Source organism: Elgaria multicarinata, chromosome 3 (assembly GCF_023053635.1).
Source record: "Elgaria multicarinata webbii isolate HBS135686 ecotype San Diego chromosome 3, rElgMul1.1.pri, whole genome shotgun sequence".
NCBI lineage: Eukaryota > Metazoa > Chordata > Lepidosauria > Squamata > Anguidae > Elgaria > Elgaria multicarinata.
In genome coordinates, this window is record NC_086173.1 from 22,550,206 (window position 1) to 22,574,366 (window position 24,161).

Here is a 24,161-nt window from a genome sequence, read left to right on the forward strand (position 1 = left end):
GAGTTTCCCCCAATCTTGGTGCCTCTAGATGTTTTGGACTACAGCTCCCTGACCATGGCCATGCTGGCCTGGGGCGGATGGGAGTTGAAGTCCCAAAACGTCTAGAGGACAACAGGGCCACAGCTAGACCTACGATTGGGATCATCCAGGGTTCGCCCCTGCCTGAGCACTGGATCCCCTGTGTGTCACCTAGATGAACAGGTTTGACACACACACACCCCGGACGATCCAGGGATAAACCTTAGGTCTACTAGCTATGGCCCATGTTGCAGAAAGCTGGATTACAGGGCTTGGATTTGTCTCGCCTTTCTAAATGTCCCTCCTCTTCCCAGCTCCAAGTTCAGCACCAGAGATTCTAGCAGTTCATTGTGTGTGTGCATTTTAGGATCTGTGGATCACAGTTGTAGTAACCCCACGCTGGCATTCGGAAAGAAAAGGAATCAAACCTGATATAGTCATGCTTTAACACTCCCATCCTAAACATATTTTCTCTAAAGGACGTCCCGCTGATTTTGATGGCGTAAAGGGTGCTTAGTTTTAGCTAAGAAGTCCCCCATGCCCAGTTTTAGAGATGAAATTCAGTGAATCAGCTGTTTTGCGGGGGGGGGGGCAGGGAGAAAGAGGACTAGATTCAGTTCATCCCACTTCACCTTTCCAGCAAAACAATTGACAGCTAGGATCTGGGGTTTTAAAAGGTGCTGTGCACACATGCTAATAACATGCTTGGAGCTTCACTGCACGACTTTTGCCTGGCAGGCAGAAAGCAAAAGGAAGTGATTCACACTGTTACACATGTTGCAGAATCTGCATTTCCTAATGCAGAATCTAAGCTATTTGTCACAGATTTATTTCATTGTTGATGTTTTAAAGAAGAATTCGTAGTCCAGACCAAACTGGGTAGGCAGATGCTTTGCAAACATGATTCTAAAGCTGACAAAAGTAGGAGTGAATGAAGTTAATTTCAGTTACATGGAATGTCTCAGTTGTTCTTTATTTCAGTGATTTTAACATTAAGATATTGTGTAGAACAAGTTTGTCTTAATTGTGTGCTATAAAATCAGACATGTGACTGAGGCTATGTTCAAGTGGGCTGGACATGCCTCCCCTGGGGGGGGCACCCTATTGTCCTCCTTTTTGATTTCCAAAATATGGTCACCCTACTCTAACCACTACACCACACACTGGCTCTCAATGAGTTGAAAAGATCCAGGGGATGGGGTTTGTGAATTCTCATTAAGACATGGACACACACACACACCTTCCCCATATATAATTCGAGCACTGAGAGGAACCATGGGTCTGACGCAGCATGGAGATTCTTAGATCTGCCTTCTGGCAGGCACATTGTCAGGTACTACGTTTCTTAGCCTTTGTCCATGACACTTGAAAGCCAGAAACTATAACAAGCTGCAAGTTGAGGTTACTTTCCAAAAGATTGTTGGTGTGGAGGTAGTGGCCTAGGTTCGGCACGACCAGGAACGTGGGGTCACTATTCCCCAGAAGGTCCTCTGAAACAAAGAAGAAAAAACAAGAGAGAAGGTAACAGTGAGGAAAAGAATGTCCACGAGGCAAAGAGGGATAAGAAGTTGAGCCTTCCAGTGGTACTTGGTGGTTAGGTTGGATCCAGCCAGCAGCAAGTCTGCACATAGGTTGGGGCTCCAAGGCCACCAAAAGGCCCATCACTCCAACAACCACAACAACAACTCCGTTTACTGCATAGCAGAGACACAAAACTTCAGGCCCAGGGGACAAATCAGGCCCACTTGGGAGGACAAATCTAGCCCTCTGGGGTGTCCCAGAGGGTCGTGCCTCCTTTCCCTTGACCCTTGGTGGTTTCCTGGCTTTTATGCTGACGCCCTCCCCCACACATTTTGAGTTTTATCACACCAGCGTTATCCTGTGCAATCACTGCAAATTGCGTGCAAAGGACTCCGAAGTTTTCCAGCTAATGCTTTTATTGTGAAATGCTCCCATGCATCCTGCTTTATTTGCACTTCTTAACCAAAAGAAGTGCAATATTTTGCTACTAGTTTTCGAGTGTATCATTTATTGTTTTCCAAGCAGCCACTGGGGTGCAGGAGCAGGATTTGAAGGAAAATTAAACAAATGCTTACATCTGTGTAAGCTTTAAAGATAAAGTCATCAAAATTGGCACAGTAATAGATGTTAAGGAGAGCTTTAAGCATACCAAATTTGAATCGGATTGGGTCATCCATTGATTTTTTTACATTTCCTCCCTTAAACCCATTTCCTGGTATGCAAAGGATCTAGCTGCCCAGTAGCAAAAAAAACAGCAATGCTGACAGCTTAGCCCTGTAGGGGATAATTCGAGGGAAACAGGTACATGGGATGAAACTCTACAAAAGGTCAAAACACCTCTCCTAAAGCTGAGTTATTGGCAGTGACTGAATGCCACTACCACCCCGCCCCGAGAGTGTCTCCAAAATGGAATTTGGGCCCAAGGCTGAAAGAAGTTCAACACTACTGCACTATTGCATAGTGACTATACTCAGAGCTCCCAGGATGGTTTAAGGCCATGTGAGAGAACTCTTAAGTCGCTTGCTCTGCCCCCTTCCAGATTAAAAGATCCCATTATGGGTGCCTTGACCAATGGTCTCCCAAAATCCAGGAGGCAGCATGTGATCAGGACTTGAAGGATAGGTCTGTCCTTGTCTATTAGACATGACGGCTGTACGGAACCGGCATGCCAATGAATGCCAGCTGCTGCGGAATAACAGCGAGGAATGGCCTGTTTGTGGACTTCTCCGAAGCATCCTGATGCATCCGGATGCTGCGGTAGCCTTTGGTCTGATCCAGCAGGACTCCTTGTATATGTTCATGGATCTAATTTGTAAACCAGCCCATCATTACAGTCATCTGTTGTCTCCCCTTCACTGTTGAAATTTAGATTGTAAGCTCCTTGGGGCAGAGTCCTCCCTCCCCCTTTGCTTATGTTTCTCCATAAAGTGCAGCACAAGTGATGGAGCGATTACAAGTAGTAATAGTATTAGTAATTATAGTATTGCAATATAAATACTGAACTGATGCTTTATTCATAGATTAAATCCCCCCTTATAATTGATGTGATAACAAGCACTCAGTCACTGAAAGGGAAGCTTTCACACAAGTTGCACTGATGTGCCAGAGGCACTCCTACTGCCCCAGATTTAATGCAACCCTCTCTCCCAAGCAACCTTAAAATGGGCTTTTCCTTCCAGTTTATATCCAAAGGTAGCAGATATTTTGCAGTTCAGGGTGAAATTGCTATAGCTTCCCTTTTAACATGGGCACAACTGGCAACTGAAGCTGGTGCCGAAACCCATGCCAATACATATTTTTAGTCCTGTATCTTCCATGATACTGATGGGCCTTGAACTTGTTTATTTTTGAACAAGCCTGGGATTTGTATTCCGGCAGCACCCACCAAGTTGCCATTGGCTGCTGCCAGCCTCACCAGAGGAATCCTCCTCTGCTGGCATTATTCTTCCATTTACTGGTGTTTCTGAGAGACCCTATTCTTGAAACCAGGGCAGAATTGCAGGAGTTATTGTCTAAATTCGCACCCATACCGGCCTATTTGTTTCAGGCACTCAGGGTAGGAGACATTTAATTCATAGTACAAATGACATGAAGGAGGAATGAAGGGCCTGTTCAGGTCCGTACACTTACCTCCTTGAGTGGGCAATCGATTTGGGCGTACCACTCCTGGCAGTACAAGCAGACCTGGATTCCTTGGCCCACAAAGAGGAAGATCCACATGAGGACGTTCCAGACGGGGCTCGTTCTCTTATCGTTGAGGATGAAGTTAAAGATCACTGTGAAGAATTGAGGGCAGGATTAGACCATGTTGAACCAAAAGGACATCTCCGCCAGCTGTTTCTGTACAGCATTCCTTCTTAATTCCAGGATCCTGGAAGATTAGCAACTTGTGGGGCAAAATCCACCTGCTGGCTCTGATTTTGGTGGGGCTATGAATCCATTCTGGGGTGCAATCAGAACCAGGCATAACTCTAAAAGGAGCTCCCCAAAGTGCTGAGCCCTATCCCCAAAACTAGTTCAGCACCTTAGCTAGCTCCTTTAGAGTTCTGGCTGGATCTGACAAAAAACCAGAATGGATTCACAGCCCACCAAAACAGAGCCACCAGCCTCTACTGACCACCAAGTAACGCTGAAACCAATTTGGGCTTCTTTCAGAAAATGGAAGTGGTGCCCAAATGAGGAGAACAAAATGGAACACAAGCTGGCACAAAAGAAATGCAAAAAGTCAATGAGGAACATCCCCCACAAAAGGATTTTGTGGTGCATATCATGAATACCATAAAGACCAACAGTTGAAAAATCTTGAAATTCATCAGAAGCTAGGGAAGTGGTTGGACCGTTGGATGGGGCAGAATTTCTGCAATGTGTTTGTCATGCGGCTGGTATATATACACATAAACAATGAGATCCTAAACACAAGGTGGAGGAACTGGCTGATACGTTTTTCTCTCACACACACACTCACAAACACACACACTTGAGGTTTTGTGCAAGTCTGCATTCGCAAAGCTCTGCTTCATGGGTTCTTTCCCCATAAAAAATGGGGAGCTAAGGAGGAGCTAAAAGTGTAGGGGTCAGCCACAAAAGGTACACTCCTGTAATTGCAGCACAGGGTGTAGTTCTGTTTGGATTTATGGTGTCTGCATTTTGATTTTTGAAAAATAATTTTCAAATATTCTTTTGAAGCTAGTAGCCTTATACATTTGGAGTCGTGGTGTAGAAAAACCAATCTATTGATTTATTTCTTTTTTAAAATAGCTGCTGCTCTGATGGGCACCAATCCTTCAAGGCAGTACTGACCTCCAAAGATAGCAAAGAGAGTGAACATGACGGGGTAGAAGAAGCCAAAGCACAAGGTGAAGCTGTATTCATGGACAGCAGCCGACACAATGAAGACAGAGAGCATCGCCACAGCCCGGCCTTTCCCTCTAAGCAGCTGGAAGGCAAGGAGTACAGAGGAGGATTTATTCATGTTGGGGCTGTGAAGGGACTGGGTGTTGTTGTTGTTATTCCATTTGTATTTGGCAAGGGAGGAGTGTGGATTGTGTTCCCAGGCCCAAAGTGGCTTGTGTATATCAGGGTGGGCCAGCTTGTGGCCTTCTAGATGTTGGATCAGAACTCCCATCATCCCTGCTGGCTGGGGCTGATGGGATTTGAAGCTAGGCACAGATTGAGAGACTACCTCTGGTGCCGTTAAAAATGATTAAAATCTTTAATAGTTCTTGTCTGTGACTGGAATGCTCGACATTTCGGATTAGAAATAATCCTTCAGGAGCTGATGCTGAAAACCTTATTCTTATATTTTGAATATTCTCTGGAGCCCTTTTCCCTTCTGAGCGTTCTGCTGAACTGCCTCTAATTAAAGAGTTCTGAAGCTAAACATCTTGAGGGCCAAAGGTTCTCCACCCCTGGTGTATGTATTTTGTTTACTTGTTACATTTATATCCTGCCCTTCCTTCAAGGAGCCCAAACTAGCTTACATGGTCCTCCTCCTCCTCTCCATTTTATCCTCACAGAAACTCTGTCAGGTAGGTTAGACTGAGAGTCTATGACTAGCCCAAAGTCACCCAGTGAGCTTCAGGGTGAAATGAGGACTAGAACCTGGGTCTCTTGAGCCCCAGTCCACCACACCACATTGGGTCTCTCTATGCTGTGGTTCCCCCAAGCCTTACCTACCCACAGGAAGTCCTGATAGATATAGCAGTAGAGCCAGTCATGTACAGTCACATTCCACTTTCGATAGTATGTCGAGAATGAAGTGGAATTCCACCAGTCCTAGGTAAGGCGAAAGGAACAAGCCATGCTAATAAGTCTTGATAGGGGAAGACACAGAGCTATACACTCTAGAGGAGGTAGTCAAGGTAATGAACCCATTTTGAGGCTAGGCTTCAGCACGTTGGATAGCGCCTTTCGGGCTTGGACTGAAACCCAGAGCAGATTCACTGCCCCACTGAAGTAGGACCCACCAGCCTTCAATGCCATTTCCCCCTCTTCTTTTCTGCCCACAGACACCCTTGTAGTCTGCAAGTGCGAAGTTGCTCTCCGGTCCACATTTTAATTTTACAGCTGTGCTCAGCTGTATGGTCAGTTTCTTCTACAAATGCTGCTCCTTTGTTGTTTTTATCAGACCCTCTGTGCTGATCCAATGCTTAGTAAAATAATAATCATAAAACCAACCCTATTTGGGGCATATTTAATTATAATTGATAATATTTCTGCTTCCGAAGATGTGGGGTGGGGGGTGGGGGTTGCCTCTTCATTAAATGGAAAATGGGGGGGGGGAGAAGTGTTTACCAAAAACCTCAGCCTAGATCTGCCTTTGAGCCTTGGGGGTACTGATTGCATGGTTTGCTTAGGGTGCCAGTCACTGGCAGGTAGTCTAGGGCCACCCCTGATGAGACTTGTTTAAATTATAAGTGTATGCCTCTTGCACCTGGCTCCAGTTGGTGGATCTTGGAAAGCTGAAAACAAAATAGATCCCCCCTCAAAACCTGGTGCCTGCCCACCTGTAGTCCAGGTGGAAGGGGGTATAAACAGCCCAATCCCTTCCCTGCAACTTCCCCCAAGCCCTGGGCATCACCTTGTAGAAGGTTCGGTCTGCAAAGCGCAGCATCTCCGCAAAGGCATTTTGCCAGCAGTGCAGTAAACCAAAGAAGCACGCCAGCAGCAAAACCATCCCTGTGTGGACAGATGTGGAAAACGTCAGCACTTCTGGGGGAGGGGCATAAGTTGCATCGCAGTACATTAACATTCTCTCCACACACCTGGTAACGTTGCATTGAAGATGGAGAGCACCAGGGTCTTGACGGTGAAGGGCTGTTTGCTCAAGTTGGTGAAGACGGGGACGCAGTGGTGCACCATGATGAGGTGCAAATAAAACACGCAGCCAAGGAACTGTAGGGCAGAGGGGAGAGAACCTCCATCTCAGTGCAGTGGGTGGGTGTGAGGCTAAGACCTCACTGTAGCTGGCAGTGGGGGCAGGTGCAACAACCTGGCAGGGCTCACAGGTCATCATGGCTGCCCTGGGTCTCACTTATTTTTTTCTCTAGCCTATTGATCCCAGCAGTAGGATCTAGTTGCTATTTTAATCCCCCCCCCCGCCCCCAGTTAGCATCACCTAAGGAAGGAGCATTGGGGAAATTAAAATGGTGGCCACTGAGTGCTGCTTGGAGTGTTGCTACTGCTGCCACCACTGCCGGGTTCATCTTCTGTGACTCACTAATAGAGGAGATGGCACTTTTCTCCAGGACTTCCTTATATGTGGAGTCTTAGGCTTGTGAGACTATCCCAGCCCAGTGCCCCCAGACGTTTTGGACTTTAACTCCCATAATCCCCTGGCAGCATGGCCATTGGTCAGGAATACTGGGAGTTGTAGTACCGGGTTAGGGAAGGCTGGCCTGTCCAGTGACCCTCCTCACCCATAGAGAGGCAAGATAGAACAACCAGGCTATGAAGCATAGCTTGGCACCTCTTACCTTAGCAAAGTTCTGGATGACATACGTCCAACGCACATATGGTGTCCTAGAAGGAAAAGAATGGGCATTAGGTGAGGGCTTCCTGTTTAGAAGAGCGCAAAGGGGTTGCATGCACTATAGGGTCCATCCCCATATGTTTTGGACAACAGCTGCCATCATCTCCAGCATGTCAGGATGATATGAGTTGTAATCCAACACATCCAGATGGGCCCTTGGTTGGGGAAGGCGGCACTGTGGATTCTGCAGCTGTGCCTGCTTTGCCCATTTCTTGATTTCACACATGCTTCTCGACCCAAGGGATCACTGAGCTGAAACTGGAGTGGGGTGGGGGGGGAGAGGAAGCCCCCAATGAATAATGGGGGATGTGGATAGGAGGACTCACCTTGGGTAGTTCTCCCTGTAGATCAAAGTAGGGCAAAAGAGAAAATACAGGTAAGTTGAGAATTCAGGTGGGTGTACTTTCCCTGGAAGGAAGAAAAAGAAATCATGAAGGAGGAGCTGAGAGGCATGGGTTTGTGTTGAATACTGAGAAGAGGGGATGCCTTGGAGGTTGCGCTAGCACACAGCGGCACGGTGCACAAGTGCCGCGGTTCCATTTTCGGCAGGATCATTTCAGCAGGAAATAGCCCAGGGGCCCTGTGTGCTCTGTGATCCTTCCTGTGCAAGCACAGGAAAAGCTGCAGTGTGTGGTATGGAGTGCAATATCCCGAGAATCTCCATCTTCGTTTTAAAAAAGGGATGGGCTTTCAGTCCTAATGCTGGCAGAGATTTGAAATCTCCAGAGTCAGAAAGGGTTCTGAGTAAGATTTCCAGTCAGGGATGGGGCTTTGTCCCTCCACATGTCTAACAGAAGCACAATAAAATCTGAAGTATAAGAGAAATTATGCACAGTGTCAGAAACCAGGGGGCTTAGATGTGCTTCGTGTCACCCCTGGTAGAGGTTGCGTCTACTGTGCACTAGTACAGCCTTTCTCAACACATGTCCCTCCGGACTGGCCTTCCCCAAACTGGTGCCCTCCAGATGTTTTAGACTACAACTCCCATCTTCCCATCAGGGAAAGGCTGAGACTAGCCAATCCAAAGAAAGAGGCGGGTAAGAATTATTATTATTATTATTATTATTATTATTATTATTATTATTATTATTTGTTGTTGTTGTTGTTGTTGTTGTTGTTGTTTGTGGTACCCCTTGGCACTGCATGCCGAGGATAAGGAGCAGCTACAAGCCCTGGAGACCAGGTGGGGTGTGGAACCCATCTTAACAACCAAGCCCAAAACAAACTCACCGTCTTGTGACGTGGACTGGAGGATGGGAGGCACAGATTCCCGCAAGAAGGAGTGGCTTTTCATCAGGAACCGGATCTAGGCAGCAGGGGGAGACAAGTACGGAGACTGGGTGAAATCTACTCCCCCACTTGGTCATGAAGCTCACTGGGTGGATTTGGGCTAGTCACTGACTCTCAGCCTAAACTACCTGACAGAGTTGTTGTGAGGATAAAATGGAGAGAAGGAGGAGGACCATGTACACCACCTAGGGCTTCTTGAAGGAAAGGGGGGATATAAATGATACAAATAAGTAAATAGAGAGACCAGGGCTGGCCCTCCAGATCTTGCTGGACCATGAGGATGAAATGGAGAGGAGGACCATATAAGCCACCTTGAGTTCCTTGCAATAGGAAAAAAGTGAGATGTGGTAAATGTGGTAATAAATAATTAGCTCCATCAGACAAGTGTTTTATTGCATGCTTGTTACTGGGCACTCACAGTTTTTGGGGGGCCCCTCTCACAATGTCATCTGCCTCCCGTGCACCTCCCGCCCCTTCTAGCCTTCTTGGGGACATAAAAAAAAAACCACCCCAGTAAGTCCAACTTATTTTTGAAGACAGAAGTTGTCAACATTTCCTGCTGTGTGCAGGAGAAGCAGCGGGATCCAAACAGCTCACTGAATGGGCCACGTGGATGTTGTTTACTTCCTCTTTCAAAAGAGGAAGTAATGAGGGACAAACACGCAGGCAGAGAAGTGATGGTAAACAAATGTGATTTCCCCCCATGTGATAACACTTAATAAAAAAATAAATATGGTCCTCTCTTAACCTTCCCCCATCCTCCTTTAGGAACTTCTGTCCCTCAGTGTCCCATATATATCATCCTAGTGCAGCACCTGCTCAAGAATGACGATGAAGCGGGAGGCAGGCCCCAAACGGTAGGAGACAGCAGTATAGATGGGACAGAAGCCCAAACCAGCAGCATGGCAGGCCAGCAGCACCGCAGCCATGGCGACGGTGAAGAGCTTGGGGAACCTGACGGTCTTCAAGGAGGTGGCCCACAGCTGCAGGGCCTTGTAGGGCACCAGCAAGGTATAGAGGAACATGCAAAGCCAGGCTGTGAGGGCCGTGGGCAGCTGTCCAAAAGCAAAGATGAAGAGATTGAAGTTCAGGACAGGGCTGCGGGAGACACAAAAGGCAGCCATGAGGGTACAACCACCAGTCGGTAAAAGTCGGAAAACTGCAGAAGCTTTTACATTGAAATCATAGTACGTGGAATTATGGCAAATAGCCGTCACAGAAAAATTGACATGCCAACTGAAATTGCGTAAAGGTAAAGTGAAGATAACTGACTTTTATAAAATATGGCAGGATTTGGATCAGGGACAACGCTCAGCAGTATTTGTCAAAGCCTTTCCTCAGATCATAGAAGAGACTAAATATAGGCTTGATATATTGAAGAATTATAATGAAAACTATGCAGCCTATGGATTCCACTTATCTCTTGATCTGTAAAGTAAAGTGGAAAAATACAAATAGATGTTAAATCTATTCTCAATAATTATCCTCAATGATTAGATGTAAACTTAATCTATTTACTTCCTATTTCTTTTTTCCTTATTCTTATTGGTTTGGTTGATTTTCTTTGGAAAACGGATAAAATATTTAAAAAATCAACAATAACCAATATCAGGATAATCTAAGACAGTCTTCCCCAATCTGGTGTCCTCCAGATGTTTTGGGCTACAACTCCCAGCATTCCTGATCATTGGCCATGCTGGCTGGGTCCAAACATCTGGAGGGGAAAGGCTGAGCTAAGTCACGGGTGATGAACATTAGGCTTGCAGGACAAATCCAATGACCATAGCCTCAGGCTGAAAGAGATTCAACGCTCATGATCTAAGCAAATTTACATCAATGGATCACCAACAGGGAGCTGGGAGTTACAGAGGGTCTCAGCCCAAGGACACAAGCAAGCATCCTTAGGCACCATACCAGGGGTCCCCAACCTTTCGGGTCCCCTGGGAACATTTGGGAATTTGAGACTATGCTGTGGGCACCACCACAAAATGCTTGATCAGTGGATTGCCGCTTTGGTGCAACCTGTCACGTTTATGGATCTTAGGCTGCCTTTTACTCAGCAAAAACATTTGCTTTGTGTCTACCAGACACTACAACGTCTCTTTAGTAAGGGATTGTCTAATTCAGCTAATTATTGGTGGTGCAATACAGCTAATGCTTCTTTTAAACACATGTTCTGGCAACATTCAGTAATGGCTTATTATTATTATTATTATTATTATTATTATTATTATTATTAATTTATATAGCACCATCAATGTACATGGTGCTGTACAGAGTAAAACAGTAAATAGCAAGACTCTGCCGCATAGGCTTACAATCTAATAAAATCATAGTAAAACAATAAGGAGGGGAAGAGAAGGCAAACAGGCACAGGGTAGGGTAAGCAGGCACAGGGTAGGGTAAAGCTAACAGTATAAGGTCTGCACAACATCAAGTTTTAAAAGCTTTAGGAAAAAGAAAAGTTTTTAGTTGAGCTTTAAAAGCTGCGATTGAACTTGTAGTTCTCTTTTTGTGGGGAGTTTCGTAATAGAACAGTCTTTAATATTCACTGATGCACACGCTCTTTTAAATTATTTACCTGCTTCATAGAATTGATTGCATTTATATTCCGCCCCATAGCCGAAGCTGTCTGAGCAGTTTACCAATGGTCAGCATAAATGGATCCTCTGCCCCCTTTCGACAGCTGATATTACAACATGGGAAGGATAAACATTCACCTCCAGTAATGCAATGGATTGAATACCTTGTTTACAACACTTTAAATATTTGAAAGTGTGACATAGAGATATCACTTTCAAATGGATACTTATTTGGATATATCAGATCCACCTTTATTGCGGCCCATGTATAATTGCTAGAAAGTTGTATGCATTCCATACAAACCCATGTATGTCTATTACCCTGTCGGAGACCCCTTGGAAGTGCTCATGGGTGCCATGGTGCCAGCAGGCACCGAAACGGCTACCCCTGCAGTATACTTTCTGGCACCATGACAGTGTACCAGAAGCAGAGCAGCTGGTCTGCTATTTGCTGCATTTAGATACCAAAAGCACAGCTTGCCAATCGGTAGCGCTGAAGCTGCTAGCGCAATAGATGTCAGGTGACCCAAGAGGCAAATGGGGTTCCACCACCTGGCCTTGTAAAAGCCTCAGATCCTGGGCTGACTCTTCAGTCTGAATAACTCATCACTTGAGTAAAGACCTGTTAGCAGAACTTGGGCTACAGGGCACTGAACCTGGAGCTAAAGAGTTAATGTGTACCTGAACAAGGTGGGAGGGGATTGCTGGGACGTTTGTTTTTCCCCTTCCTGTCTCCTCCCCTCTACTTCCTTCTTCTTGTTCCCTGCCTCATGGGTTGCTGATCACATGGCTGAACTGAGCCATCCTACCCTAGGATGGAAAGTTACCTATTCCTAAAGTCAAGTTTCTTCCAAGCCACCACTGGAGTGTTTCTTTTGTCGACACGCGTGGCTACTCACAGGGAGCTGATTCGGATGACAATAAGACCATCCATAGAAAGGACAAGAGAAACACTTAATCCTAACCCTGGCAAGGCTCCTGTTCTACCATGCAGCACAGGAAAATCTCTCCACCTTTGTCCCACTGCAGAAGCTTACCGTCTTTCATCAATGAAATCCACAACAACTGTGCTGAGAGCAAAGACACAGAACATGGCCACAAACATGTGGTAGATGGTGCGGAAGTGTTCTACTTCCAGCAGCTCACTGCAAAAGGGAAAGAGAGACAGAGAGATGGGGACAGGGTTGCCAGCAGGCAAGCTCTAAGGGCGGGGGAGAGGTTGGACTTGAGCTCCATGGAATGAATCTGGACCCAGAGTAATTTGATCTGGCCTCCTGGACGCCAGATCAAAGTCTATTTTCAACACATCAAAGTCTAATCAATGTGTGTTGAAAATGCTTGTCGCAGTTTCAGATGAAAGGGAAAAAACACACAGGGCTTCCCTACATTAAGCAAAAATGTACCCTTACTGGGCTTTCTTCTTGCGGAGACTTTCTGGGATTACGATGGCCAAAATACACATGCCTCCCCTTTTCCTCCCCCCACTTTTCTGACAGTTTCCTTTGTGGAGAAGTTCCATAAGTTCCATTCATACAGCCAGCAGATGGGACTGTAACATTACAATATTCCGCTAACCAATTTAGTACTGCATTTTCGGCGAGTTAAATCATGGTGGAATAAAGCTAAAAAATGGCATGAGAGGCGCTGGTGAATGATGACATCATGAAAAAGACCCGCAAACTCAGTGTGTAACCAATCAATATAAATGTGAAAGAGCCCTTACATTGCTAAGGGGAAAAAAGATATTCCATAATTTAAGACAGCCTCTGCCAACCTAGTGCTCTATATGTTTTGGATTACAACTCCAAGCAGCCCTGAGCAAGCAATCAGTTCAGATCTCAGACAAGGATGGGGAAAACGAGGTGAGGGAGAGATGGACGGAGCAATGGGAGGATGGTGGCAGCCCTATGCAAGTTATCAGAGTTATCTAGTATGTTATCTGATAAGAGAAATCTGAGGGCTCCTCGTTTTGGTAATTGGAAAGCCTTGTGCATCTTTTTTCCCTCCATGGATTTTCTGCAATAGAAAAAAGATGGAAGAAATCGTGGAAAAATACAGGAGGGTTATGAGCAGGAGCTGACAACTTCTGGACCCCCATAAAATTTGGAATGAGGAAGGGTAGCTGCATAATAAAAGCCCCATCTGGAAGCAGAGAGAGAGAGAGAGAGAGGCTGCTAATTGGCTGTTAATCTGCTATATGTGCTGTTGGTTTTGTTGTAGAACTGGGAACTCAGCACTATACAAGGTGTCTTCCTTTCCTGCTTTTCTGCTACATAGCTTCTAGGTGGCACTATGGTATAGTGGAATAGTGCAAATGCACAAGAGGAAATTGTGCTTTCTTTCATCATCATCAATAATAATACCTCCTTTTGCCTGCTGTAAAAAAACTCACAAAGTGCTGCTTAGACCAATAAGTGAAATTGAAGGCCTATGTCATCATTTAAAGAACTGTTAACAACTGTGAGTAGGGAATGATGAGCAATGATGATAAATGCCTTGTGTAGAAAAGCCCAGAGAGAGAGAGGGTTGCCTGACACACATACTCACTCAAGCAATGACTGTTGGTCAACAAAGACTTTCTGCTTCTCCAGTACCTTCTCCTTCTCTCTGCAAGGTTCCAAGGCAGGTCATTAATACCATGATCAAACCCCTTTCAATTCTGGGCAAGGGGTTGGGAGCAGGGCAAGAACATCACGGAATTGCTGCAGTATATTCCTCTCCCCTCCTTGCATAACTAGAGGATTACTTGTCCTGCCTGTGGCCATTGGCTTTTCCTCTCCATCAACTACCTATTAGCAGCCATTCCATTGGCTACAGCCTACAGCAGGCAAAGAGATGGGGCAGCAGAGCCTACTCCATCCTCTCTGCTGAGAGACCATTTGCCCCTCCCCTCCAAAGCATTTCCCATTCAAAGTGTTCGTTATTAAGACTACCATGTAACTTTCAGAACTGGGGTCTGGGTTGGCTTGTTTTCCTCTTCCCTCCTCTTCTACATGTCCTTCCGTGCTGCGTTTTTTAGATTGTAAGCCTGTGGGCATAGACTGTCTTGTTTTTAAAATGTGTATAGACCTTGGTATGTGTTAGGTACTTTATAAATTCACCATCATCATGTTGGGAGCAACTAGAAATCCTAGCAGTATCTTTTCATGTTCTTAGACTAGAGTGGCCATATGGAAAGGAGGACAAGGCTCCTGTATCTTTAGCAGTTGTATAGAAAAGGGAATTTCAGCAGGTGTCATTTGTATGCATGCAGGTGAAATTCCCTCTTCATCACAACAGTTAAAGCTGCAGGAGCCCTGCCCTCTTTTTTTATCCCTATGCTAGAGTGACCAGCTATGAAAGAGTTAAGTATTGGTGGTGATGGGAGTTGTGGTTTCAAACATCTGGCAGCCACCTGGCTGGGGAAGGCTGCCATAAACCCTTGGCTTCAGCTTCAGGAAGACCTGTTCAGCCTGTCCACCCCATGGAGATGATATAGGGGGCGGCAGGAGAGCTCCAAAACTAGTTGCTATGAAGCCCTTTCACCTAGGGTGACCATATTTTGGAAACCAAAAAGGAGGACAACATGGTCGCCCCCAAGGGGGCGCGTCCAGTACCAAGGGGGCGTGCCCACCCGAACATAGCCTTGGTCACATGTCTGATTTTACAGCACACATTTAAGACAAATCTGTTCTACGTAACATCTTAATGTTAAAATCACTGAAATAAAGAACAAGTGAGAGATTCAATGTATCTGAAATTAACTTCACTTACTCCTACTTTTGTAGGTTTTGCTGTACTTTGAAGCTTTTGCTATAATCTGTGTGTTACATTCTCCCCTTCCCTCAAATATCTTTTCTGACTGTATCTTCACTCGTTGCAAGCTGCTGTTGTTGTTAACAGGCTTTACTACTGGCCCCAGATCTGTTTCAAATTTGGTATGGCTAAAGCTCTACCTAAAAGCTATCATGGTGCAACTTTCAGCTCTTTATCTTTAAAAATGACAGTTTAAAAAATAATAATTTTAAAATCTCATTTCTTAAAAAAATCCTAAAAAATCAATAGATGAACGGATCTGTTTCAAATTTGGTATGACTAAAGCCCTTCCTAAGAGCTACCATTGTGCCAAGTTTCATGTCTTTATATTAAAAAATGACAGAGTTATAAGCATTTTTGTTAATTCCCATTAGAGCTGCTCTTTGGAAAAAAATCCGGATTTCCCCTCCCCTCCTGGATTTGCCATCAAAACCCAGACAAATCCGGGCAAATCCGGTCATATGGTCACCCTATTTCACCTGCTCTGCTTTTTTCCTGGGCCCTTCTTCAAACGCTGGGGGAAGGTGTGCGCTGCTTCTTCCAAAGCCTTGTCCAGGAGCTTGTTGAGTTGTGCGTGCACCTGCGCCAGCACCTCCGACTTTGTCACCTATCAACAAAATACAGGGAGGAAGCTTACCAATCCGTCCTGCAAAGCGTCCCAGAATGCCTATTTATATCAGCGGTAGGCAATCCAGTGCCCTCCAGAAGTTTTGGACTGCACCTCCTATAAGCTTCAGACAGCATCACCAATGACCAGCAATGATGGGAGTTGTAGAGCACAAGACATCTGGAGAACACCCTACATTTCCTAGTGTGTTGGCTAACAGGCAAGTTTGATGGTGCCCAGATTTCATTACCTATTAAGGAATACCTATTCCCAGAGAGATATCTCAACTTATTAAAATAAACTTGAATAAGCTGATTAATGAGATTGCGTGACACATAGACAGATGGGCATTATGAAAGTTGAGTTTATGGGGTAAATTTAACACACTAAAGATTAATATCATGCCTCAAATTGTTTATGTTATGTGTGCAATTCCTCTACTTATACCTGGAAAATATTTTCAAAAATTCAGTGCTTTGTTCTGGAGATTTTTCTGGGGTTCTTCCCCACCACAAATATATTTGATATAGATGCAGCTTCCAATTAAAGAAGGGGGTTTCGTTTGCCAGACCTTGCTTTATACCATCGGGCCTACCTATTGACTTGCACTAAATTTTGGTCTTCTGCAGTTTGATTAGATTTCCTCCCTGGTCCGTTCTGGAATCCTTCTGATTGGACCCTCTTCCCAAACTGATGGCACTCAGTTCTCAGCACATCAGAATAGATAAACCCCTCCCACAATTTTGGCTGCTAGGGAGGTGTGGCATATAGTATCACATCAATAACAGTTTGATCCATGCTTTCATGCTAAATTGACTTTATGGAGAGATCCAAATTTTAAAAAATGGAAAGAAAATGGTTTTGTGGAGGACATGGATGGACAGGATGATTTTTTCTTTGGATGAGTTAGTGGGTCTGGACAATGAGTTTTTCTGTGTTGTTCTTGATGGAATATTGATATTTCCATGCATATATTTTTCTGTTCTTTTTTCCTTTTTCCTTTCACGATTTGGTTTCTGTGTTTTAAATTCACAATAAAAGGAAATAATAATAATAACAATAACAATAACAATAATAATAATAATCTGGAGAACCCCCGATTGCCTACCTGTGATCTATACCTTTCTATTTCTTGGGGCCTTCCTATCTAGAATATAGGACTTGTCCTACATCTCCTGGGCTCTTGGCCCATTTTCCAACTCTGTTACACAGTAACAGTATAATGTTGGTGTGATAAAGCTCTTCATCACAACAGTTAAAGCTGCAGGAGCCCTGCCCTCTTTTGTATCTGGTCAGGGCTCTTGCAGCTTTAAGTGTTGTGATGAAAAGGGAATTTCACCAGGTGCTACATGGATAAAAATGACACCTGCTGAAATCAGGTGTTAAAGATATAGCAACCCTGTCCTTCTTTCCATATAGTCATCCTAGGTTGGAGACAATGGGAGTTAGAATCCAACAACATCTGGAGAGCCACGGGTTCGACTGGATTCTGCTGTTACCTCCATGTGCCTCTTCCATTCGATGTGGGCAGTGATGATGTCCAGGCATTTGTCCTCCCCTAGAGAATTAGAGACAGCAAAGGTACATTTTCCACATTTTTATTAATGATTTGGATGAGGAGGTGCAGGGAACGCTTATCAAATTTGCAGATGGCACAAATTTGGGTGGGAAAGCTAATACCCTGGAAGACGGAAACAAACTTCAAAGCGATCTTGATAGGCTGGAGTGCTGGGCTGAAAACAACAGAATGAAATTTAATAGGAATAAATGCCAAGTTCTACATCTAGGAAATAGAAACCAAATGCACAGTTACAAGATGGGGGATACTTGGCTCAGCAATACTACAAACGAGAAGGATCTTGGAATTGTTGTAGATCGCAAGCTGAATATGAGCCAACAGTGCGATATGGCTGCAAGAAAGGCAAATGCTATTTTGGGCTGCATTAATAGAAGTATAGCTTCCAGATCATGGGAGGTACTGGTTCCTCTCTGTTTGGCCCTGGTTAGGCCTCATCTAGAGTATTGCGTCCAGTTCTGGGCTACACAATTCAAGAAGGATGCAGACAAGCTGGAGCGTGTTCAGAGGAGGGCAACCAGGATGATCAGGGGTCTGGAAACAAAGCCCTATGAAGAGAGACTGAAAGAACTCATGTTTAGCCTGGAGAAGAGAAGATTGAGGGGAGACATGACAGCACTCTTCAAATACTTAAAAGGTTGTCACACAGAGGAGGGCCAGGATCTCTTCTCGATCCTGCCAGAGTGCAGGACACAGAATAACGGGCTCAAGTTACAGGAAGCCAGATTCCAGCTGGACATCAGGAAAAACTTCCTGACTGTTAGAGCAGTACGACAATGGAACCAGTTACCTAGGGAGGTTGTGGGCTCTCCCACACTAGAGGCCTTCAAGAGGCAGCTGGACAACCATCTGTCAGGGATGCTTTAGGGTGGATTCCTGCATTGAGCAGGGGGTTGGACTCGATGGCCTTATAGGCCACTTCCAATTCTGCTATTCTATTATTCTATGATTCTATTCTATGTTCAGGAGACGTAATGTAACATTGGGTGAATGGACACTGCAGCTCACTGCTGGATTTACAGCCAGAGGTGTCTCTACAGCTTTAGGGTTTGCATGAGGCAGATGGTTACTGCAAGAGGATCCAGTGGTTGTTCCTTTGCTCTTTTCTGGTGAGTCATAAGTGAAACACCTGTGAGAAATTTAGGATTGCAGTTGGTGTTTTGGGAGGCCCCCTGGGGCAAATGTGTCCGGGACTGGATTTTCATTGTCCCCAGTTTTAGGCTCACCCTCCCTGATGTAAGATTTACAGGATGTTTCATCAGCTACTGAAATGTCAAGGTTAATTAGCAGAGCCTTGGCAGGAGTGGTCTGATTGCCAATTCGGGCTAAATTGTCTAAGAAGATAATGTTTTGTATATAAGTCCTGTACAGAAATGTCTATTTTTTTCTCTCTCCTGTGTAAATTGATGTCCGTGGTACTGTGAGTATGAAATGCTGTGCTGTATATATCTTTGAGTAACCTAAGTCTTATGCCTCAGTAAATCGTTATTGAAGAACTGCTGTCTGCTGTGGTCTGTCTATAGTCTCTCTGTGACTGTCACTGTGCACGAAAAATCTTCTAGCTGTGTTCTCTCCAGCCGGGGAGAAACTTTGCTACCGATAAAATGTGCCAGTTCCCCTAAGAGTAGAGATCCTCTCAGCTTGCGGAGGGACTTCCTGCTCCATCCTAGCTTCCTCCAGCCAGTGGATATTGGTATTTAAAGTAGGGTGACCATATGGAAAGGAGGACAGGGCTCCTGTATCTTTAACGGTTGCATAGAAAAGGGAATTTCAGCAGGTGTCATTGTTATGCATGCAGCACCTGGTGACATTCTCTCTTCATCACCACAGTTAAAGTTGCAGGAAAAGGAAAGGAACCTCTCGTGCAAGCACTTGAGTCATTGCTGACGCCTAGAGGGATGCCTGCTTTCGCTGAAGTTTTCTTGGCAGACTTTGTAGCGGGGTGGTTTGCCTTTGCCTTCCCCAGTCGCAAAAGTTGCAGGATCCCTGCCCTTTTGACCAGATACAAAAGAGGTCAGGGCTCCTGCAGCTTTAAATGCTGTGATGAGGAGGAAATTTCACCAGGTGCTGCATGCATACAAATGATCCCTGCTCAATTTCCCTTCTCTATGCAACTATTAAAGATACAGGAGCCCTGTCCTCCTTTTCATATGGTCACCCTAATTTAAAGGATTGTTATGTAATTCAATCTTCTTTAGCTTACCAGGTAAAATAGATAAGTGGTCATGGGGCTCATTCCCCCCCACAATTATCAGACACTTCCAGAAGATATGGAGGAAATCAGCACGATTTTATTTACACCTCTAACAAATATCACGGTTCAGTGTAGAAACCAGCACTAAAAAAAAAAAGGCTTAGTTCAAAAGACCAATGTAAATAAAAAAAGCGAGAGTTAAGCTGCATTTACTGAATGCTGCAATGCCTCGTTTGATTGCATAAGTATGAATTCAATACTGAGCCTAATAAGAGCATAATCATGGACTAGAATGTTAACAATTACAATTAGTCCAAGAAAATGTGCAGACGTAGACAAGTTTTAACAGCTATTCATTAATAAGGAAAGCCTGCCATTCATTGGATGCTATTTGGATGCCACATGTGATTGCAGATCAGAGCCGCTAATTTCGCCACATCAATGCCCAGGCCTGCGGGGCTGCTAGCAACCATCTCCCTCTGCTGTTGCCTTTAGACCGGTTTCTTCGTCCTTGCCCTGCGCCAGCCTCCCTTCCACCCCACCGTTTCCCAAGAAAAACTGCACATGTACTAAGCTCCCCTTGAATGCGCTGGTGCAACCAAAGGGCTCCTTCCCCCACCCCCTGCAAAGCAGTACCCCATGAAGGCACATCCTAGAAAACCCAGCCCTTGGCTCCTCGCGTGGGCATCCTTGCAGTTCCAACCATTTGGAAAGCCACCCTTTCCTCACACTCCAGATCTTTCTCCAGAGCCTTCTCACCACTGGGTACTTGCTGTGGCTCCTCTTCCTCTTTGGTCTGCTCCCAGGATCTCCTTTTCCTCATGCTTTTAGTGCTCACCTCCCTCGGCTCCATGTGGGGATTGAATTGAAAGCTGCAATCAATGGGGCAGGATCTACGAAGCGTAGTGAAGGTGTCCTGAAGGTGCTTGCATGCGCCTGCAGGGCGCCTCGAAACTCCTTGTGTAGATCCTGCCTGGCTAGCTCACGTAAAGTCGCTGCCTCACCCCCCCCGCCCGCCCTCGTTGCCTTTCCCGTCTTCTCTTCTCTCTTCTCCTTTTCCCCGCGGCTGCCTTCGCCGTCTCTTCCTGACACTTCCACTCCCACCCCCCTTTGGCGCACCAAGAGACTTCGGTTCTGGACACTCCGAAGTCCTCGGTTAACCATTCGTTCTTGTTCCCGGGCAGCTGAACGCCTTTGGCGTAGGACCAGGGACTGGGCGGACTTTGTCCATTACAAATTTGTTCTCTCCTCTTTCTCTTCTGCCATTTCATTGGCCAAACAGCAGTATTACTCAATGTTGATCCAGTCAAATGCTATGCATCCTCAGCGGCTCTTTGTGTCCTTCAATTCTCTTCTGAAGCCTAATCCACCATCTCTCCCCGCCTCTCTGTCTGCTAATAACTTTGCCTCTTTTTTCAATGCTAAAATCCAAACTATTCGCTCTGATCTAGCCAGCTCTGCTCTTCTTCCAGTTCCTGTTCCTCATCTGTCAGTTCCTCCTGCAAATTTCTCTGCATTTCCTTCGGTCTCAGCTGATGAACTGTCTACAATACTGCGCTCTTCGAAGCCTTCCACTTGTTCTCGTGATCCGATTCCTTCTCGGGTCTTTATTAATCTTATCCCTGCTATCCTCTCTTCCTTGCTTCATATTATTAATTTTTCTCTGTCCTCTGGTTCATTTCCTTCTGCTTTTAAACATGCTACTGTCTATCCTATTCTCAAGAAACCTACTCTTGATGTGCTATCTCTGTCTAACTACCGACCTGTCTCTTTGTTGCCTTTTGTTTCAAAGATCCTGGAGCGTGTGGTCTACTCTCGTTGTCTTGATTTTCTTTCTAGTAACTCTGCTCTGGATCCTTTTCAATCTGGATTCAGTCCTTTGCATTCTACTGAAACAGCCCTTACTAAGATTACCAATGATCTTCTTATTGCCAAGTCTAAAGGCCTTTATTCCGTTCTTATTCTCCTTGATCTAACTGCAGCCTTTGACACGGTTGATCACGATCTTCTTTTGGATTCCCTTCATGACCTCGGATTTTGTGGCTCTGTCTATAACTGGTTTGCCTCCTATCTAGCGGGTCGCTCTTTCAACGTGTTGGCTAATGGCAGCTCGTCTTCTTCTTTTCCCCTTTCAGTAGGGGTTCCGCAAGGCTCGGTGCTTGGCCCGTTGTTGTTTTCTTTATACATGTTGCCCTTGGGTAATCTTATTCAATCTCATGGCCTCCAATATCACCTGTATGCCGATGATACACAATTATATCTTTCATCTCCGGAACTTTCTCCTGATGTTTACGATCGTATCTCGGCATGTCTTTCAGATATCTCAGCTTGGTTGCTTCACCGTCGTTTGAAACTTAATATGGCAAAGACTGAATTGCTTGTTTTTCCTCCTAAACCTTCTCCTCATCTCTCATTCTCTCTTACTGTCAATAATGTTACACTTACTCCAGTCAAGGAAGCTCGTAGTCTTGGCTTTATATTTGATTCCTCGCTCTCCTTTATTCCTCATATTGAGACAGTAGCTAAATCCTGTCGTTTTTTCCTGTATAATATTGCCAGGATTCGATCATTTTTGTCTGTCTCTTCTGCCAAGACTCTTGTTCATGCATTGGTTATTTCTCGGTTGGACTACTGCAATCTTCTTCTCACTGGCCTTCCTTCTTCTCACATCAGTCCTTTGGTTTCTGTTCACCACTCTGCTGCTAATATCATCTTCTTGGCTTGCCGCTCTGACCATGTTACTCCACTTCTGAAATCTCTTCATTGGCTTCCAATTCACTTCAGAATCCAATATAAACTTCTCCTGTTGACCTACAAAGCTTTTCACTGTCTAGCTCCTTCCTATCTTTCCTCTCTCATCTCACACTATTGCCCTGCTCGTGCTCTTCGCTACTCTGATGCCATGTTTCTCGCCTGCCCAAGGGTCTCTACTTCCCTTGCTCGGCTTCGTCCATTTTCTTCAGCTGCCCCTTACGCCTGGAACGCTCTTCCAGAACATTTGAGATCCACAAGTTCAATCGCAGCTTTTAAAGCTCAGCTAAAAACTTTTCTTTTTCCTAAAGCTTTTAAAACTTGATTTTGTTCTGACTTTTATACTGTTAGTTTTACTCTACCCTGTGCCTGTTTGGTGCATTCTCTTCCCCTCCTTATTGTTTTATTATGATTTTATTAGAATGTAAGCCTATGCGGCAGGGTCTTGCTATTTTATTGTTTTACTCTGTACAGCACCATGTACATTGATGGTGCTATATAAATAATAATAATAATAATAATAATAATAATAATAATAATAATAACAACAACAGCGAAGTCCAAAGGCGAGGACCGTCGAGGGGCAAAACCCTCGCTGCTGCTGCTACTCTTCTCCTCGGGTTTGGGCAGCTACAGTGGCGCGCAACAGGCACAGGAAAGCAGGGAGGAAGGAGGGAGGATGGGTGAAAGTGTCAGGAAGAGACGGTGAGGGCAGCGGCGGGGAAAAGGAGAAGAGAGAAGAGAAGTCGGGGAAGGCAATGAGGGTGGGCGGGGGGTGAGGCAGCGACTTTACGTGAGCTAGCCAGGCAGGATCTACACAAGGAGTTTTGGGGCGACCTGCAGGCGCACGCAAGCGCCTTCAGGATGCCTTCACTATGCTGTGTAGATCTGCTGGTTTCAATTCGGCAGTCTCTTGCCTGCTGCTCACGTGACTCATGGACAGGAGGGGAGTAAAGTCCCCACCTGGAATCAGAGCTTTTGCAGTTCATTAATGCAGTGATAAGATAACCCTTATCAGGGCAGAGGCCCTGAGACCACAGAGCGACCTCTGCACTATGGTTGACAGTTACCTGCTGCCTCCAACTTTGGGGGGAGCTTTTTTCCTCGAAGAGTTATAATGGGTCTGTGTTTCCTACACCTCTGACAACTGACATACTTTCTCACCCCGAATGAAATTAGTGGCTTATTTATTCTTGAGAGCTGAAAAGATCCCAATTTGGAGTGTGCATGTGTAAGAGTAGGAATTAACCCAACCTTTGCATCAAACAAGGACCTTACTACTCAGAGCCTGGGTGGTGGTGGGAATATCATGGAAACCAAGTCCTACAATACGACCTATCCATTGTTCCACTCAGTGGATAAAGGGACCCTCGCCTTAAGGATTTACAAGTTATCAAAGCCAGATTAAGGTGGCCACTTATACTTTGCCAAAAAAAAGAGGACAATAGAGGATATATTATTAGAAAAGAGTTTTCCCTTCTGTAGTATATGTGAGATCTCATATACATGTGAGAATTCTGATGCGCCTGCTGTAAGGTATGGGAATCATGCCAAGAAATGGCAATGTCTTACTTTGTTCTGAGGGCACAGCCAGCCTGGCATTTGTCTGAACTCCAGGAACATGCTGGCCAAGCTAATCTGTAGTTTGGCCACTAGATGGAAACAAAAACACAGAATGTTCAGATTTTCGCATAGATAGTATCGTTGATAGAGGATGAACGGCTTCTGTATAAAAGTTACAAGACTTTTGTACCTTTGTGATGCAAATAAATGGGAAATCAAGGTTGCACAGTGCA

The 24,161-nt window shown here is 45.1% G+C and overlaps 1 protein-coding gene across 4 annotated transcripts; it reads right to left on the reverse strand.

Moving 5' to 3' along the window:
- Nucleotides 1-972: 972 nt before the first annotated feature.
- Nucleotides 973-20,770, reverse strand: SOAT2 (sterol O-acyltransferase 2). 4 transcript variants are annotated; one of them, XM_063119598.1, is made up of 15 exons: nucleotides 20,453-20,764; nucleotides 17,344-17,402; nucleotides 15,717-15,844; nucleotides 13,990-14,049; nucleotides 12,480-12,587; nucleotides 9,676-9,958; nucleotides 8,801-8,876; nucleotides 7,897-7,978; nucleotides 7,515-7,560; nucleotides 6,804-6,933; nucleotides 6,620-6,717; nucleotides 5,716-5,814; nucleotides 4,840-4,975; nucleotides 3,670-3,815; nucleotides 973-1,508 (listed from the first exon to the last, which is right to left on the reverse strand). In XM_063119598.1, exons 2-15 carry the CDS (start codon nucleotides 17,347-17,349, stop codon nucleotides 1,458-1,460), a joined length of 1,449 nt encoding a protein of 482 aa, XP_062975668.1. In that variant the 5' UTR covers nucleotides 17,350-17,402; nucleotides 20,453-20,764; the 3' UTR covers nucleotides 973-1,457. The 4 variants fall into 4 exon arrangements, with proteins under 4 accessions (XP_062975668.1, XP_062975666.1, XP_062975667.1 ...); XM_063119596.1 differs by having other exon boundaries at nucleotides 20,374-20,764; XM_063119597.1 differs by lacking the exon at nucleotides 12,480-12,587 and having other exon boundaries at nucleotides 20,374-20,764.
- Between the last annotated feature and the right edge of the window lie 3,391 nt (nucleotides 20,771-24,161).